The sequence below is a fragment of the Epinephelus lanceolatus genome, chromosome 3 (genome assembly GCF_041903045.1).
Source record: "Epinephelus lanceolatus isolate andai-2023 chromosome 3, ASM4190304v1, whole genome shotgun sequence".
Classification (NCBI taxonomy): domain Eukaryota; kingdom Metazoa; phylum Chordata; class Actinopteri; order Perciformes; family Serranidae; genus Epinephelus; species Epinephelus lanceolatus.
The window spans coordinates 21287339-21301913 of NC_135736.1; the positions used below are offsets into that span (position 1 = coordinate 21287339).

At 38.7% G+C, this 14575-nt stretch overlaps 1 protein-coding gene across 1 annotated transcript; it reads left to right on the forward strand.

The window, feature by feature from the left end:
• Window positions 1–528: 528 nt before the first annotated feature.
• LOC117255484 (bifunctional apoptosis regulator-like) lies at window positions 529–13347 on the forward strand. The gene is made up of 9 exons (XM_033624444.2): window positions 529–804; window positions 2289–2589; window positions 3838–3936; window positions 4307–4400; window positions 7514–7686; window positions 7941–8085; window positions 9855–10034; window positions 10552–10748; window positions 11784–13347. The coding sequence occupies exons 2-9, from the start codon at window positions 2297–2299 to the stop codon at window positions 11974–11976; spliced, it is 1374 nt and encodes a 457-aa protein (XP_033480335.1). The 5' UTR covers window positions 529–804; window positions 2289–2296; the 3' UTR covers window positions 11977–13347.
• The last annotated feature ends 1228 nt before the right edge of the window (window positions 13348–14575 follow it).

The following is a 14575-nucleotide window of genomic DNA, read 5'->3' on the forward strand; positions in this document are numbered from 1 at the left end:
CATCTAAAACATTAAGGGTATAACTCCAAAAAAAAGGTAAATAAAACTGCATTTTATTAAGTGTTCGACCTAAAATCAAAATCTTTTCACAAGGAACGTTCCTTTTAATGGGAAATTTCAAGTGAGATCATAATGTATACAGTTAAAATGGGCCAAAAGCTAAAATGACTTATGCTAGTGTGTGCTAACCTGTCATATTACAGATATTTCTAATATTTTTTCACAATATTAAAGTGCACAGACAGCTAACATTATCTGGCTTTAAAGGACATTAAGTTAGTTACTTTCACCACTGGACATAACACAAAACACATAGTGGTCTCCTGTGCATGCAGAGCCAACGTGTAAAGTTAATAGGTTACTGTTAGGTAATTATCGTGGTCAGGACACCATAGTTGAGGTCACAATCTGAGCTTCAGATGTGATCTGAACTTTGAGCTGCAGCAGCCACATGGCGGAAATCAGCTGGCTTTACAACATCACCGAGGAAGACTTCGGACATCACCTGTCCTTTTCTCCTCCAGCTGCGGGCACGCGTACTCAGGGATAGGTGAGCATGTGACCAATAACGAGTGTTATCAGGTACCCGCATGACACGCCGACGTGCGCGTGGGTGTGTGCGTGGGGCTTTCCACCAGCAGCAGCGCGGAGCCATGGCGACAGCTATCCAGGCAGAAATATCTATCAGCAACATACACCGTTTGATTCAGGGCTAAGTCACGATAAACAGACTGAAGTTATTTCAACCACGTTGTTATGTCGTCCTCCATCTTGTCACCTGTCAGACACCGTTCCTGAGGCGAGGTAAAAGTGTCCGTTTGTTGAATAACGTTGGATAAGTTAGCAGTTACGTTACTCTCACCTAACGTTAGCTTTCATTTCCTGTTTAACTAGCATGTCAGTCTTTAAGCTAACGATAGTAAGTTATATATTTGTCTCTAACATCAGTGGGGTTTTTTTTTTATAATTACGGTGCGGTAACGTTTCATGCTTTTTTGCTCACCTAGCTAGTAGCAGAAGACTAGCAAGTTACAGAGTACAGCTAACGTCCACAGCAGGTAGTGATAGCTAATTCATCTGCTATCAAAGTAGTTTGCTATATAAGATGTCGGCGTCTCAGTAAACGTTATCGCTTTCTGTTTTCTGTTTAGTATCTGCGTAGTAGTTTGACTTAATGCTATCATTGCCCGAGTCCTTGTTTACCAAATACTTAAAAAATGAATGTCACGGGGTGTTAGAAATACCCGTATAGCTATTGCTCACCCATACGAATCTGTTTACTCATAACCTTACTTCAGTTTACTTATTGTCGTCCTGTGTCACTCAACATAACACCATATTAAAGGTCTCGTCCTGTGTTTTTGCATGTTTTAGCTATCTCCTTGACCAGAAATTATGCAGACTTACATTTATACTGGCATTTTTTAAATGCTTGCTGTGTGTTTATAGATTCTCAGATGTTTTCCTGACGTCTCAGTCAGCAAACCTGGTTAAATACATCACATCAAACATAAACCTGTGTTTTTTTATTGTCAAAGTTACATTATCTTCTTAGAGTAAAGTAATCCAGGCCTTTCAAACCAATCTGTAATTAAAATTCCTATAGTGCTGAAACAATAAGTCCATGAATCGAGTAGTAGATAGGCAGGACGTTAATCTCAAACTATTTTTATAAGCCATTGATCATTTTAGTTATTTATCAATAAAAAATGCCAACCGCTTTCAGGTTCCAGCCTTTTTCAGTTTAAAGACTTTCTCCCTTTCTTAGCTTAATATTATTCTAAGCTTGGTTTGAACTGTTGTTAAGACAAAAAGAGACATTTGAAGACATCAGCTTGAGCTCTAGGAAACTCTGATGGACATATTTCACTATTTTCTGAGATTTATTAGATTAAGCGCGTAGTCGGTTAATTGAAAACAATTTTAAGTTTTATTGTTATCAAATATATATATAATATATATAACTCAAGAGTTTGCTAATGTTAGCCATTGACTTCCTGGAAAAATACATTTAAAATTCCCAAACAAACGCAAGACCATGGGTTACAAAATGATTAATTGTGATGTTAAATACATGTAAATTGTAGTAAAATAGGACTCGCCTGATAACAGAATGGACCCAGGCAAATGTAGGATACAACAGTGGAACAAAAGTAGGACTAAAGCACCGGTCCTTTTAATTGCTGGTTGTCTTTTAGAAGCTTTTAGAAAATGTACCTGTACTTTAAACTTGCATCACCTGCTCCCTTTAGGTCTTCTTTTGTAACCTTGTTTCTCCTCTTATTCAGACTTGGATATGTTGCACCAGATGGAGTGGGATTCATCAGATGATGGCTGTGAAGCTTTAATGGATAACCCCCCTTACCTGTCCGAATCTCCTCAGTTGAAGCCCTCCACCACCAACATCTCAGAACACGAATTCTCGTGCCACTGTTGCTATGACATATTAGTGAACCCCACCACCTTGACCTGTGGCCATAACTTTTGCCGCCACTGTCTTGCTCTGTGGTGGGAGTCATCTCATAAGAATGAGTGCCCAGAGTGCCGGGAGAAGTGGGAAGGCTTTCCTAAAATCAACATTCTGCTGAGGTATGCTTTTCACAGCCAGATCATATCAGGGAATGAATGTTTGGTTTTCTGCTCTGACCACAGTATTCACATTTCTCTCTTGTACAGTAGAGAACAGAGACCTACTGTACTGACAGCTTCAAAAGACAAGTGTGTGTGTGTGTGTGTGTGTGTGTGTGTGTGTGTGTGTGTGAGAGAGAGAATAAGACAGGAGTGGTTCAAGTACATCTCTATGAACGGAGGGCAAGGTGTCATTGCTTTATATACTACTTTCACACTATGCCAATATAAGTAAAGCTAGTTTTCTAAGCAAAAGTCACATTATTAAGAAATGTCTTTTGTTCAGTGGTCAGGAATTTAGGGACAAAATTAAACCCATGTAAGCACAGAAACATTTGTTTGTCCAGAACTTGAATGCCGATATATTTACTTTCTATTTTTTACTATAATAAGTAAGAGGAAGCAAGTGGTTGTCATCGCACACAAGAAAATGGGAAGTGAGGTAGTAGGCTGCTGGGCATAGATATGCAAAGGGCTCCACAACCTCTTCTACACAGGAGCAAGACGCACAGACTTTATGGTGGTTTTGTGTCTCTTTGAAGTTGTTATGCATCTTTTGGGGGTTTGTCTCTTTGTGTTTGTTTTGTGTCTTTCTGTGGAAAATTTGTGTCTCTTTCAGTTAAGTTTGCATCTGTTTTGGTTGTTTTATGTCTCTTTGTGGCCATTATGTTTCTTTTTTTGTTGTTTTGTGTCTCTCTATAGTTATTTTTTTTATCTCTTCTGGGTCAGTACGTGTTCATTTTTAGAGATTTTGCACTGACACTTTGGGCCCGTGCTTGATAGGCCCACTCAGTAATTGATCACTTGCCCAAGTGAGCTGTACAAAGGAGGGAAATTTCCAGATGTCTTAGAGTTTCATTTAACTCCATAAAGCAGACTCCTGTGGCTGAAGGTTGACCAGCACTGTCGGGTCAAGTTCAACACAGAAATCATTACAGTGTCTGCACTTAGACGTGACATTGTGATGTATCACACATAAGTGTACCTGTGCTGACCGTCGACTAGGAAGAATAGGGGGCACAGTTTATCACAATTGCTAAAGATTTTCCTGAACATGGTTGTGAAGCATGAGCCAGGTTGGTTGATGCCAAAGAAGAACCCAAAGAACATAGCCATACCTTCACTGCCCCCTTTGCTTGTTCTTTTCTTGTTGTACATTTCACTTCCATCTACTAATTTCACTTGTTAAATTAATGCTGTCCTTTCTAGGGATGCAACTGACAAACTGTTCAGTGAGGTTGTTCAGCGGAGGAGAGAAGAGATCCAGGCTAACCCCAAAATTTCCCGCAGCTTGCTGGCCTTCCAGAGGTATGGCAGTATTATCTATAGTACAAGCCGTTTTGGTGTAAAGCTTTGTGTCAGCTTAGTATACTCTGAAAGAATACACCATTGATTTAGCACTACACTCCCACAAAATGGTCAGACACATGATGGACAGTTTAAAACAAAAATAATCAAAATAGATGCAGCAGAAAACAGATATCACCTTTTTTCTTTATTCCATGCATTCTTCATTTTGTCAAAACGGGGTGCATACATTACCCACAATGCAACTGGTATGGAAGCCTTGTGATGATGATGTCATTCCCATGAACTTGCCTTGTGCCAGTCTAATCTGTTCACTTATATTTGACACCTTTTGTGACCTGAAGCCTTCATGAACTATCTATGTTTTTAGGTATGGTGACAACTTGGGTAGATCCAGGACAAACCAACACAAAGGAGCAGGCTTCTTCTTCTCTGGAGTCCTGACTGCACTCTCATGTGTGGCTGTAAGTACACAACAGCAGTCAGAAAAAAACACAATCACCCTTCATGTTTATCATGTTATCTTGTGCACTTTGAATGAAAACTGGCCCCAAACTGATGCTGTGGTACCTAGTTACCTTCTTACCTGTCTATCAGGTGCCACTGACACATTGACAGTGCATCAGTGACGCTGTGGCAACAGTAGATTTTGAGCTTTATGGCATGGTCACAAATAAGCGAAATTAGCATTGGTGAAAATTTGTGGCTGGCTCACTTCCATTCAGTGCAAGCGAAGGGACGAACAAAACAAATTTGCATCTACCCATCCCGTGGAGTTCAGCTTTGGTGAACTTTGAGAGGTGAAGACGCAGCCTCAGCCAGCGGCAAAGAAGTATTTGTGGAGGAGACATTGATTGATGCTGTGTTTAACCAGCCACATAGTTTGATATTGGCCATGAAAAATACAAACTGCCTCACATGAGAGATGATGCTTGTTTGGCAGTGAGTGGGGAGACAAGAAAATGGAAAATGTACCAATGACATTATATTTTGCAGTATTTATTAGCAAGCCAGCTAACATTAGCTAGCAAGTTAGCTTTCCATGTCCATCACACCAGGCACTGCCCGCATTCACCCATGTGTGACTGCGCCCTTACACAGATTCATCAGGTTTTGAGGGTGATGTATTGATGAGGTACGCAATAAACCAAGGGATATCATGTTAAAATAAGAACACTTAGGGAGTAACCTAACCTCACTTGAACACAGTTTTCTTATAACGTTTTTCCAGTGAATGGTGTGATTGTGATTTACCTTTCGTAATGAAAAATAGAAATTATGTTGTTAAGACCTCCCTCTTGAAAAAGTTTGGTATAGATGCTTATTCTGTAACAGTCATTGTAAGTTGTTGTGGAGAAGAGTTATAAATACCAACAATGTTAAACAAAATACATTTGAGCAGTTGCTTGGTAAAAAAAAATCATACTGTATGAGACACATTTTTCAGTCTGGAGTTTGAGTGCATTATCAGTATCCAATTGGTACTTCACTTTGCAATGGTGTGTCACAAATCAGTGTTATGTTTTAATACATAATGTCTCACTAAAGAGTTTTTTTCCCTTGTGCCCATGTTTTTACTCCATGATATTGCCAAATGTGCCTTTGGAGGAAATAGTAGTAAACCTGAACTATTAAAGGGTGGTCAATGACTTTATTTTTAGATTGTTGTATATTGCAACCAAGCTTTTAGCTTTTAACAGCATTGGTATGTAATATTTAAAGGTTATCACAGTAGTAGATGAAGAAATCGGTTTTTCATTTCATGTAGACAGACTGTGTTTATTTTGTCCATGTGGCACTCGGGACCAACGTCATTGTGTGTCTTGCAACGTGGCAGTAAATTTGTGTGTGTGTGTGCACTCCTGGGAGCATGTAAATAGATGAGAGCATGGTCCTGTTTATGACCCCAGTTCATTAATGAATATCATTATCGAATCAGGCCTTTTTTGTAAAGGGGAGCTCTTTGTGTATAGCATCAGTTTGTTTGTGATGTTTGACTTTTTTCCTTGGCTCATGAACAGTACTAGAAAATAATATTCCCTGGAAACTGAGATTTGTATCGTTAAATCATTTGGTAATAGATAGATGCTGATTGATCAAAATCATGCAAACCATGTTATCATGTAAATAGGGAAATAGTTTTCAGGATGAAAATACCTTATGTTGTTATTTTAAGACACTGAGCTTCAATTTAACCAATATTTACATTTTAAGGTAGGCTAATGTGACGTCATACGCCCACCAGTCCCTTGCAAGTCTGGGTTCACCTTTCCTCCAGACTCCTCTTTATTGCATCCTCATTATGTAGTCTTTCACCAGAAAAACAATCTCCTGCAGGACTATTTACAACTTAATAACCCACACATAACTATTAATTTTCTTTGGCAGACAATACCCTGTAAATGCATTCAGTTGTCACCTGTGCATATGTACTGATATTTACCAAGGTGAAGTTATAGTTACTGTTTTAACTGTCAACCTATCATGGTGCTAGTGTTGTCACAACACATGAAATTCTAACTTCAATACAATACTCTGAAAAGTATTGATATTCTGTACCAAAAATTGACAATGAGGGCATGAAATTGATTAATTTTTATTAAAAGACAAATATTACAAGACTATAACATGACAAAGATTACTCTTCTTTTCTTAGTTACTAGCAGAGAATGACAGATTGATTGTAGTAAATATTAACAATAAGAGAGAGTGAAAAAGCACAGCTGAAACGGGTGTATCAGTATTGCAGAAAATGAGTTTTGAAACAGTTCAAATATTCAGAATCGATTAGCATTGATTAATTAGTATTTTTGACAACATGACATGGTGCCAGATGGACACTGGGCATGACAACTCGCTATTTTTACAGCAGTGGGTACATGCATGTAGTTGCACCAAAACCTTACAGAGTTTGGTCTTAGACTGTGCACGTTATGCAGTAAATTCTCATAATAGTGCAAATGAGATTTAGTAATTAACTGTTTATAAAGATGTGATAAATGGAGCATTTTATCAAATCATACTTAAGTTAAGGAGCGAATCGGGGTGTCGGTGGCTTAGTGGTAGAGCAGACGCCCCATATACAAGGCTGTTGCTGCAGCGACCCCAGTTCGACTCCAGCCTGTGGCCCTTTGCTCCCTCTCCCTCTCCCCCTTTCACACTTGTCTGTCCTATCAATTAAAGGCTTAAAAATGCCCAAAAAAATATCTTAAAAAAAAAAGTTAAGGAGCAAATGTATGTTTTTAGTTATACTTTGAGTAATCATGCTGCTTGAGGTTTGAATCAAACATATATAGTGATCTTCAGTGGCTATGATTTCTTTGTGCAAGACACAATAACTGGAAGCATTGTAGGCTAAACCAGAGCTGTGAACTGTGGGACTAGTTGGCACCAGTCTGGCCAGTGAGGGATTCCAGCCACTGTGCAAACCTGTTAATTCCCTACTCCTCACCAACAACAGTTATGTGAAATAAATCTTTTCTTTGCATCTAAATATGTAATGTATCGTGGTGTGGTATGAGCAGAATATAAACAAGTGTTCACTGTATCCTTGTTTGTTAATATCGTGTGTTCTCAGGTGATGGTGCTGGTGTATCACTGGAGCGGTGGTGTGGTGGAGCAGCATGACCTGTTGATCAGTAAACCAGTGTCTCACTGGACGCCGGAGGAAGTCGTGTCCTGGCTGGAACACTTGGGCCCCTGGGCCCAGCTTTACAGAGAACCCTTCCAGCAGGAGAGCGTCAACGGGAGGTAAATAAATGCTACGGGATTTTACTTCAGCTTTGTTTCCTTTTGTTACATCCCTCCTTCCTTCCTTCCTTGCTTCCTTCCTTTCCCTGAAAACTTAGTTTAGCCACATTTATTCATCTTTGAACTGTAGTACTGTAGTTCATTGTTCTCTACTGAGGTTTAGATTTGCACAGACGACACTAATTTTACAGAGCATGAAGGTCATGTTGTGTTTCATTGTGTTCATGCCTGGTGTGTGGATTTCTTCACTTTAGGCTACTGTTGATGCTGGGAGACGAGGAGCTGTTAAAACCTCCTTACAGCATTGAAAATCAGGCTCACAGACGGGCTGTTCTGGCTGAGCTGGACAGAGTTAAAGCCCTGGGGGTCAAACCTCCACAGAACCTCTGGGAATACAAGGTAAATAGTCTTTTCTGCTTCAGATCACACCACAAAGAAACGTGATCACTGACCTTGTCAGTGTTCTGAATTTTGCATCTTTGGTTTGCAAATAAGAACCCTGTTGCAGTTAACTTCCCTTACTGGAAGGACGTGACTACTTCCTTGTTCGAGTAAATATGAAGTGATAGTACCTCTGAACAAGTGTGTGTAAAACATCTTGTTTTGTTTCCACTTTCACTACAGTAGCATGCATTAGTAGTCCTAACATCTATTTAAGGATGTGACCTAGGGCTGGGGGGTATATCGATTATACTCAATGTATCATGGCATGTTCCACATGGCTTGGAAAAATTACAATATTGCAGACTTCAGGTATGAATTGCCACCTCATTTTTTAAGCCACCAGCACGAGACTCGCTTTGGCATTTTGGTTCTCTTCCTCTCACAGACACAATAAAACATTTCACAAACATGATTCATCACACGCACTCCCCCGTCCCCCCAGTCCACTGTCTCCTGGGCAATAGTGTGTATGCAGGCGAGGCATGTGTTTTGTATCTGCAGTGCTCCAGTCTGCGACTATTTAGTTACATTTTGCGACCATGGAGCACCAATGCAACTTGCGAATGTTATTAATATATGAACTGAAGAGCTGTTAATTCGTCTCCCGCTCACAGTGAATAAATTGTCATGTTTAACGACATCATTGTAACGTTTTAGCTTTCCGCTAACTGCTAACACCAAACTGTTGACTGAAAGCTCCAAATTCACAGCAAAACATCAACATTTCTGGCCCAATGAGAGCCAGACACTTCAAAATAAAAGCACCAGTGGTTCCACTTTGATTTATTTCTTTGTAGGAATACTTAATTTAACTTTATTATAACAATACGTTTTATAATTTTACTATAACAGTACTTAATTTAACTTTATTGAACTTATTTTTATCTTTGTTATATCAGTACTTTCACTTTATTTTGGAAGTACTCAATATGCCTTTGTTGTAACAGTACTTTCTAAACATTATTATATCAGTACTTTATTTAACTTTATTTTAGTAGTACTTCACTTAACCTTATTGTAACTGTACTTTATTTAACCTTTTTGTAACATACTTTATTTAACTTATTGTAATATTATTTTATTTTAATAGTACTGTATTTAACTTTGTTATAACAGCACTTGTTTTTAACTTTATTGTAACCAGGGTTGCCAGGTCAGCTTATTAGCCGCGACTTTGGGTTTGTTTTTTTGTAAAGTCGCTTACAAATATTGGTTGTCTCAGGTTGCGGTTTTTTGGGCTTGTTTTTAAAGTGGAGTTGCTTATTTGGGCTTGGGCTTCCTTTATATCCGTCGCTTCTTTTGGGCTTGTTTCCATAGCCCTGGTTGCTTGTTTCTCTCCCAAGGTCTGGCAACACTGATTGTAACAGCACTTTATTTATCTTAATTTCAACAGTTTAACAGTATTTAACCTTATTGTAAGTGTACTTTATTTAGTTAATATTTTAGTAGTCTGCAGTAGTTTAGAGTAGATTTAAAAATATCAAGATATATATTGTTTATCGAGATACAGCCTAAAATGATTACGATATTATTTACAGGCCATATTACCCAGCCCTAATGTGACCTTTTCCTTTAGTGTTTCACCACAGTTCCGTCATTTAAGAAAATTTTCTGTAGTTGAGAGTTTTTATAACTTAATCTCCAAATAGTGTGTTTGTCATATTTCTTGCATGAACAAATGTCCTCTTACTCAGTATAATTGTATTTCTCCCACTTTCTGCCAGGCTGCTAATGCAGGGAAGTCGCTGTTCCTGCTGTACGCACTGAAACGCTCCCCTCGTCTCACACTCTTCTACTTGTATTTGTTCGACTACTCTGAAACCTTCCTGCCCTTCCTGCACACCTGCTGTCCAGCCATCACACACATCGGCCAGACAGTGGAGAGCAGCTTCCTCAACACACAGGTAACACTTTAATACAGTATTAGAAAATGTGTTTTAAGAGGTAAAAATAAGGTATTGATATGCACAGGACCTGCTGGTGGCTAATATTCATATTATGATGTTCTATTGCACAAAGGAATAAGATAGATCAGACAATCCTTGATAATCGGATACATTTTTTGTTGCTTTTCATAGCAGAATATTACCAGACTTATCTGCCAATTAAAAAAAGGAATGTAATAGCGCTATCTCAGTGTAGTTTCAAATTTTGATATAAATGGTACCAAAATCTGGTGGATCCAGGTCATCCTACTCAATGCCATTCTTCTCAACACATGTACACACTGTAACATAAAAAGATAAAAATTAGAATATATCACCACTTAGTCTAATTTAATTGAACATATGATTATTAATCAGCATGTAGATATGTTGTAACTTTTACTCATCTGTCCTACATTCATACATGTTTTAATTTGTTAAGGAGCAATTCCCAACCATCATCTTTTGTTGTCTGTGATGTTCCCGTGTTTGTTAGTTGGAGCCCAGTTGGCGACAGTGGGCAGAGTTTCTTGTCAAGTACCTCCTGCTTCCATATCAGCTGATAGCAGAGTTTGCCTGGGACTGGCTGGCCGTCCACTACTGGACATCTCGCTTCATTATTGTTAACGCCATGCTGCTGTCAGTGCTGGAGGGCTGTGCCTTGTGGAGACTCTGGACAAGAGCCAGCATCAGGTATGCATGGGGGTGACCTGGTGCTTTCTTTGTGTGGTCTCTTCTTTCAGTTTTCTGTTTTTAAATAAATTTTAAATGTAACTCAAAAACATTTGAGAAGCAACATGCATCCTGTCAACAAGAACAGACTGCAGGATGCAGAGCATTCATTTCTAAACTCGCAACGCAAGAATTGTTTCACGCTAAAAGGGTTGCATGTATTTAGAAATTCCCACACTACTTGAACATCACTGGGAAATTTAATTGTTAGGTCAAGCTACATGTGAAGTTACACCTGGTTCAAACATCAAAGATTCGCGACAAGATGAGTTTAGACTTGCAAGCGCTAGTCTTTAACGTTCTAAAAACCTACCAGTTTGCCGAGATGAGATGGTGTTTCATCTCCATATAAACAGCTATGTATTTTATTTTGATTTCCAGCTTTCCAGGCTTATTTTGTAGCTGAACATAATTTGTAGCTTCTTAAAATATGAATGAGAATAGTGAGAGGGAGACAGTTGCTTTTCTACCAGCGCTGAATAATCAGTCAGTGAGAATGTGTGTGTGTGTGACATGCACACATACAGCGAGCAGCAGCAGCAGCGACCCACTGTCTGACACCAACACACTGTGAGAATGCAGCCCGAATATGCATCACAGCCGTGGGATGTAAATGAAACAGACTCGGGCTTGATGGGGATGGAGGGCTGTTGTCAGAGAATGCTTCAGCAAGCAAACGCCCTGTCTACTGACAGTTTGTAACTGACTCAGCCAGCAGACTTCACTATAAGTTGATTTGATGTTAAAACAGATAACGTGCCTTACATTCTAAAACCAGCCACTGGCAGCTTGACAAGCTTCGTTGCAGGCGACACCATCAGCCAGCTTGAGTTGAGCTTAGACAGGCCGGTTCACTGCTGCAACTTTCCTCTGCAACGTTCTAAAATTGTTTCAGTCTCTTTGCAAATCTTTGTGCTGACCTTTGCTTTACAGGTAGGTCAGTTCCTGTGGTGGACAAAGCTACATGCTGTAACTTGTATCTTCCACTTTCCTCAGGTCTCTGCCGCGCAAGATGTGGAACCACTTGTGGAAGATGTTATCTCAGGGCTTTGCCTTTGCCCTCCTGTGGCCTTTTGTCCCTCAGTTTGTGTGCAACTGCCTCTTCTACTGGGCTCTCTACTTCAGTCCCATCATTAATATAGACCTGGTGGTGCAGCAGCTGATGCACCCGGAAACACAGGCGCCGTAACAAACTGCATGTAGTCAGCGCCCAGCTAATGCCGTACAGTTCACAGCAAATAAAACTGCCAGAAATCCAGTTGCTGAAGAGGAGACGTGTTTATTTTCAGCAGTGTACTCACATGAGACTGGCCTTTTTGCTGTGGAAGGGGAAGTTTTCTCGCTTCCAGTCTCTGCTGGATGGTTGCCATGTGGATCAAGAGGGCCACTGAGCTGTTGTAGGAGACAAAACCAACAAGACGAGGAACAGTGAAGTATCTGTTAAGCTATTGATTAGGAAAGATTACTGCAGTGATCTCTCTGCGTGCACAGTGCATTCACAAACCACATTGCCTAAATGGCTCAGAGGGCAGTTATGCAAATGATAAGTCATGTTCAGACACTGCTGGTAGTAAAGTCTGGCCTCATGAGGAGTTTTCTGACAGCTTCATAGCACCGAGATGACTGTAGTCCAATTGAAGGTGAGCTTTTTTACGCATATACAGATTGAACATGGAACCGAACAAGTATATATAAATTATTTTTTGACCTCTTTTATTAAATGCCTTAATGGCATGTTATCCACAACCGGTTAAATGACCTCCCACTTTAAAGTTATCAGTTTGAATAAAGCAGTGTTCTAGTTGAATATAAATCCTTATTCTGCATGAATTTCAATCCCTTCTTTAAATCTTTTTAGTGCAGTTTGCAGTCTGGCTTTGACTGCGATCCTGGTGCCACAGAGCTGTCTGAAAACTCACTCTGTGAGGTTTGGTAACATGATTGTGAAATGTGTCAAATGTCGCTGTTTGTAGTTCTGCAGCCAGATGAGGACGTCAGGCTTTACGGTTGAATCAGAGGAAAACAAAAACACAGTCTTTGTGAACAAACAATGAAGGGCGTCCCTGGAATTCCAGGCGTTCATTTCACAATACGTGTGGCACAGATTTGAAATAATACATATGTTCTTAAAAAAAAATTGAGACACTGATCCATCCATCCATCCATCCATCCATTTTCGTAACCACTTATCCTCTTGAGGGTTGCGGGGGGGCTGGAGCCTATCCCAGCTGACATTGGGCGAGAGGCAGGGTACACCCTGGACAGGTCGCCAGACTATCGCAGGACAGATGCTGAGATTTTTTCTAATTTTTATGATTTTAAGGAGAAACAGTTTGTAGCAGATTTTATTTGCTGTTACTGCCGACAAATTGTGTTGCACATTGTTTTTATTGCTCAAAAAGATTTTGTTTGCAGTGTATGTTTCCATGTGACAGGTAGGGAGGGCTAATCAAAGACTTTGTTTTTTTACATTGTTCATTTGCACTTAAAAGTTTACACTGTGATTTTGTTCTTTAATGTTCTGTAATGACAAAAGAAAAAATAAACATTTTTAATAATATTATCCTGTTGTGTGTATTTGTTTGCTGGACAATTTAAATGTAGTGAGGATGATTATGTGTATAAAAATGGTGTCTGGATGTAATAGTCTGAACTTCAAAAATAGAAACATTACTTATTGAACAAATGCCTGTCTTCACAAATACTCAGTTCAGTAGCCATCCACACAGTTATATGCAATATTTAATTGATTCCTATGGAGGAGATTCACATCACAGCGGGACAAGAAACAGACTAAACAGGTCAGTAGCAGCTAGAGAACTGTTTGAAATTAAATGATGTGGAAAAAATAATGTAATTCTATAAAGCTACTGTATATTATTTTATATATATATATATATATATATATATATATATATATATATATATATATATATATATATATATATATTATTATTATTATTATTAAAATGCCAGGCCCAATTAAAAATATCACTAAGACATGTTTGCTTTTTAACTCACTTCATCTCTAACTGTTATGCTTGACCTTTAAAGAAGAGGTCCTCGGTCAGATTTAGTTCTATTAATCTATAAATACAATAACTTTCAAACATCTTTTCTTCAGGCTCAGCTGTGTGTCCTGTAAGCCATATGTTAATAACATAATTTCAGATAATGTAGATTGTGTATTTACAATATGCCAGTGACATCTTTTATATAATGTATATTGTGTGTAGTTAATTTATTTATTTTGTGCATTTTATACAGTACCATTTTTTTTAAAAGGATAATAGATAAAATAGTAGATATTGCTACAGGCTGTTGTCTTTGTATATTTAATAGATTACGTTAAATATATGAATAATTGATGCTGTGTATAATACAGATGGTTATCTTGATGGTCTGAAAAGTACAAAACAAAAAAACGGACTGTACTGGAAAGTTTCACAACAAACAGATGAATCAGTAATAACATAAATGTGATAAATAGATTAATAAATATATAATGTCAGGTGAGCCGTCTATCCCACTTTAACAAGGAGAGTTTTGTATAATTTGTGCTGTCTTCTTATTATTTTGTCTGTCCTTTGTAAAGTAGTCAAAGACTGTAACATTTAGATAAATAAATCTTTTACAGTCTATGAAAGATGCTTAAATAGTAAAACCCTGCATGTAGAGAGGTGATATATCAATAAAGTTTGATTGATTGAAAACTTTAAAATGGCCGCCCTCTGGTGTTCAACCGCCGTCAGTGCAGCAACGGTTGTCGCTATAACAACGTAGGGACT

Bases quoted from the DNA above. Each gene is read 5' to 3' on its own strand.
- LOC117255484 (XM_033624444.2), top strand. From the start codon at position 2,297: ATGTTGCACCAGATGGAGTGGGATTCATCAGATGATGGCTGTGAAGCT. The intron at 7,687-7,940 runs GTAAATAAATGC...TCTTCACTTTAG, and splicing joins CAGGAGAGCGTCAACGGGAG to GCTACTGTTGATGCTGGGAG. The intron at 10,035-10,551 runs GTAACACTTTAA...CGTGTTTGTTAG, and splicing joins GCAGCTTCCTCAACACACAG to TTGGAGCCCAGTTGGCGACA.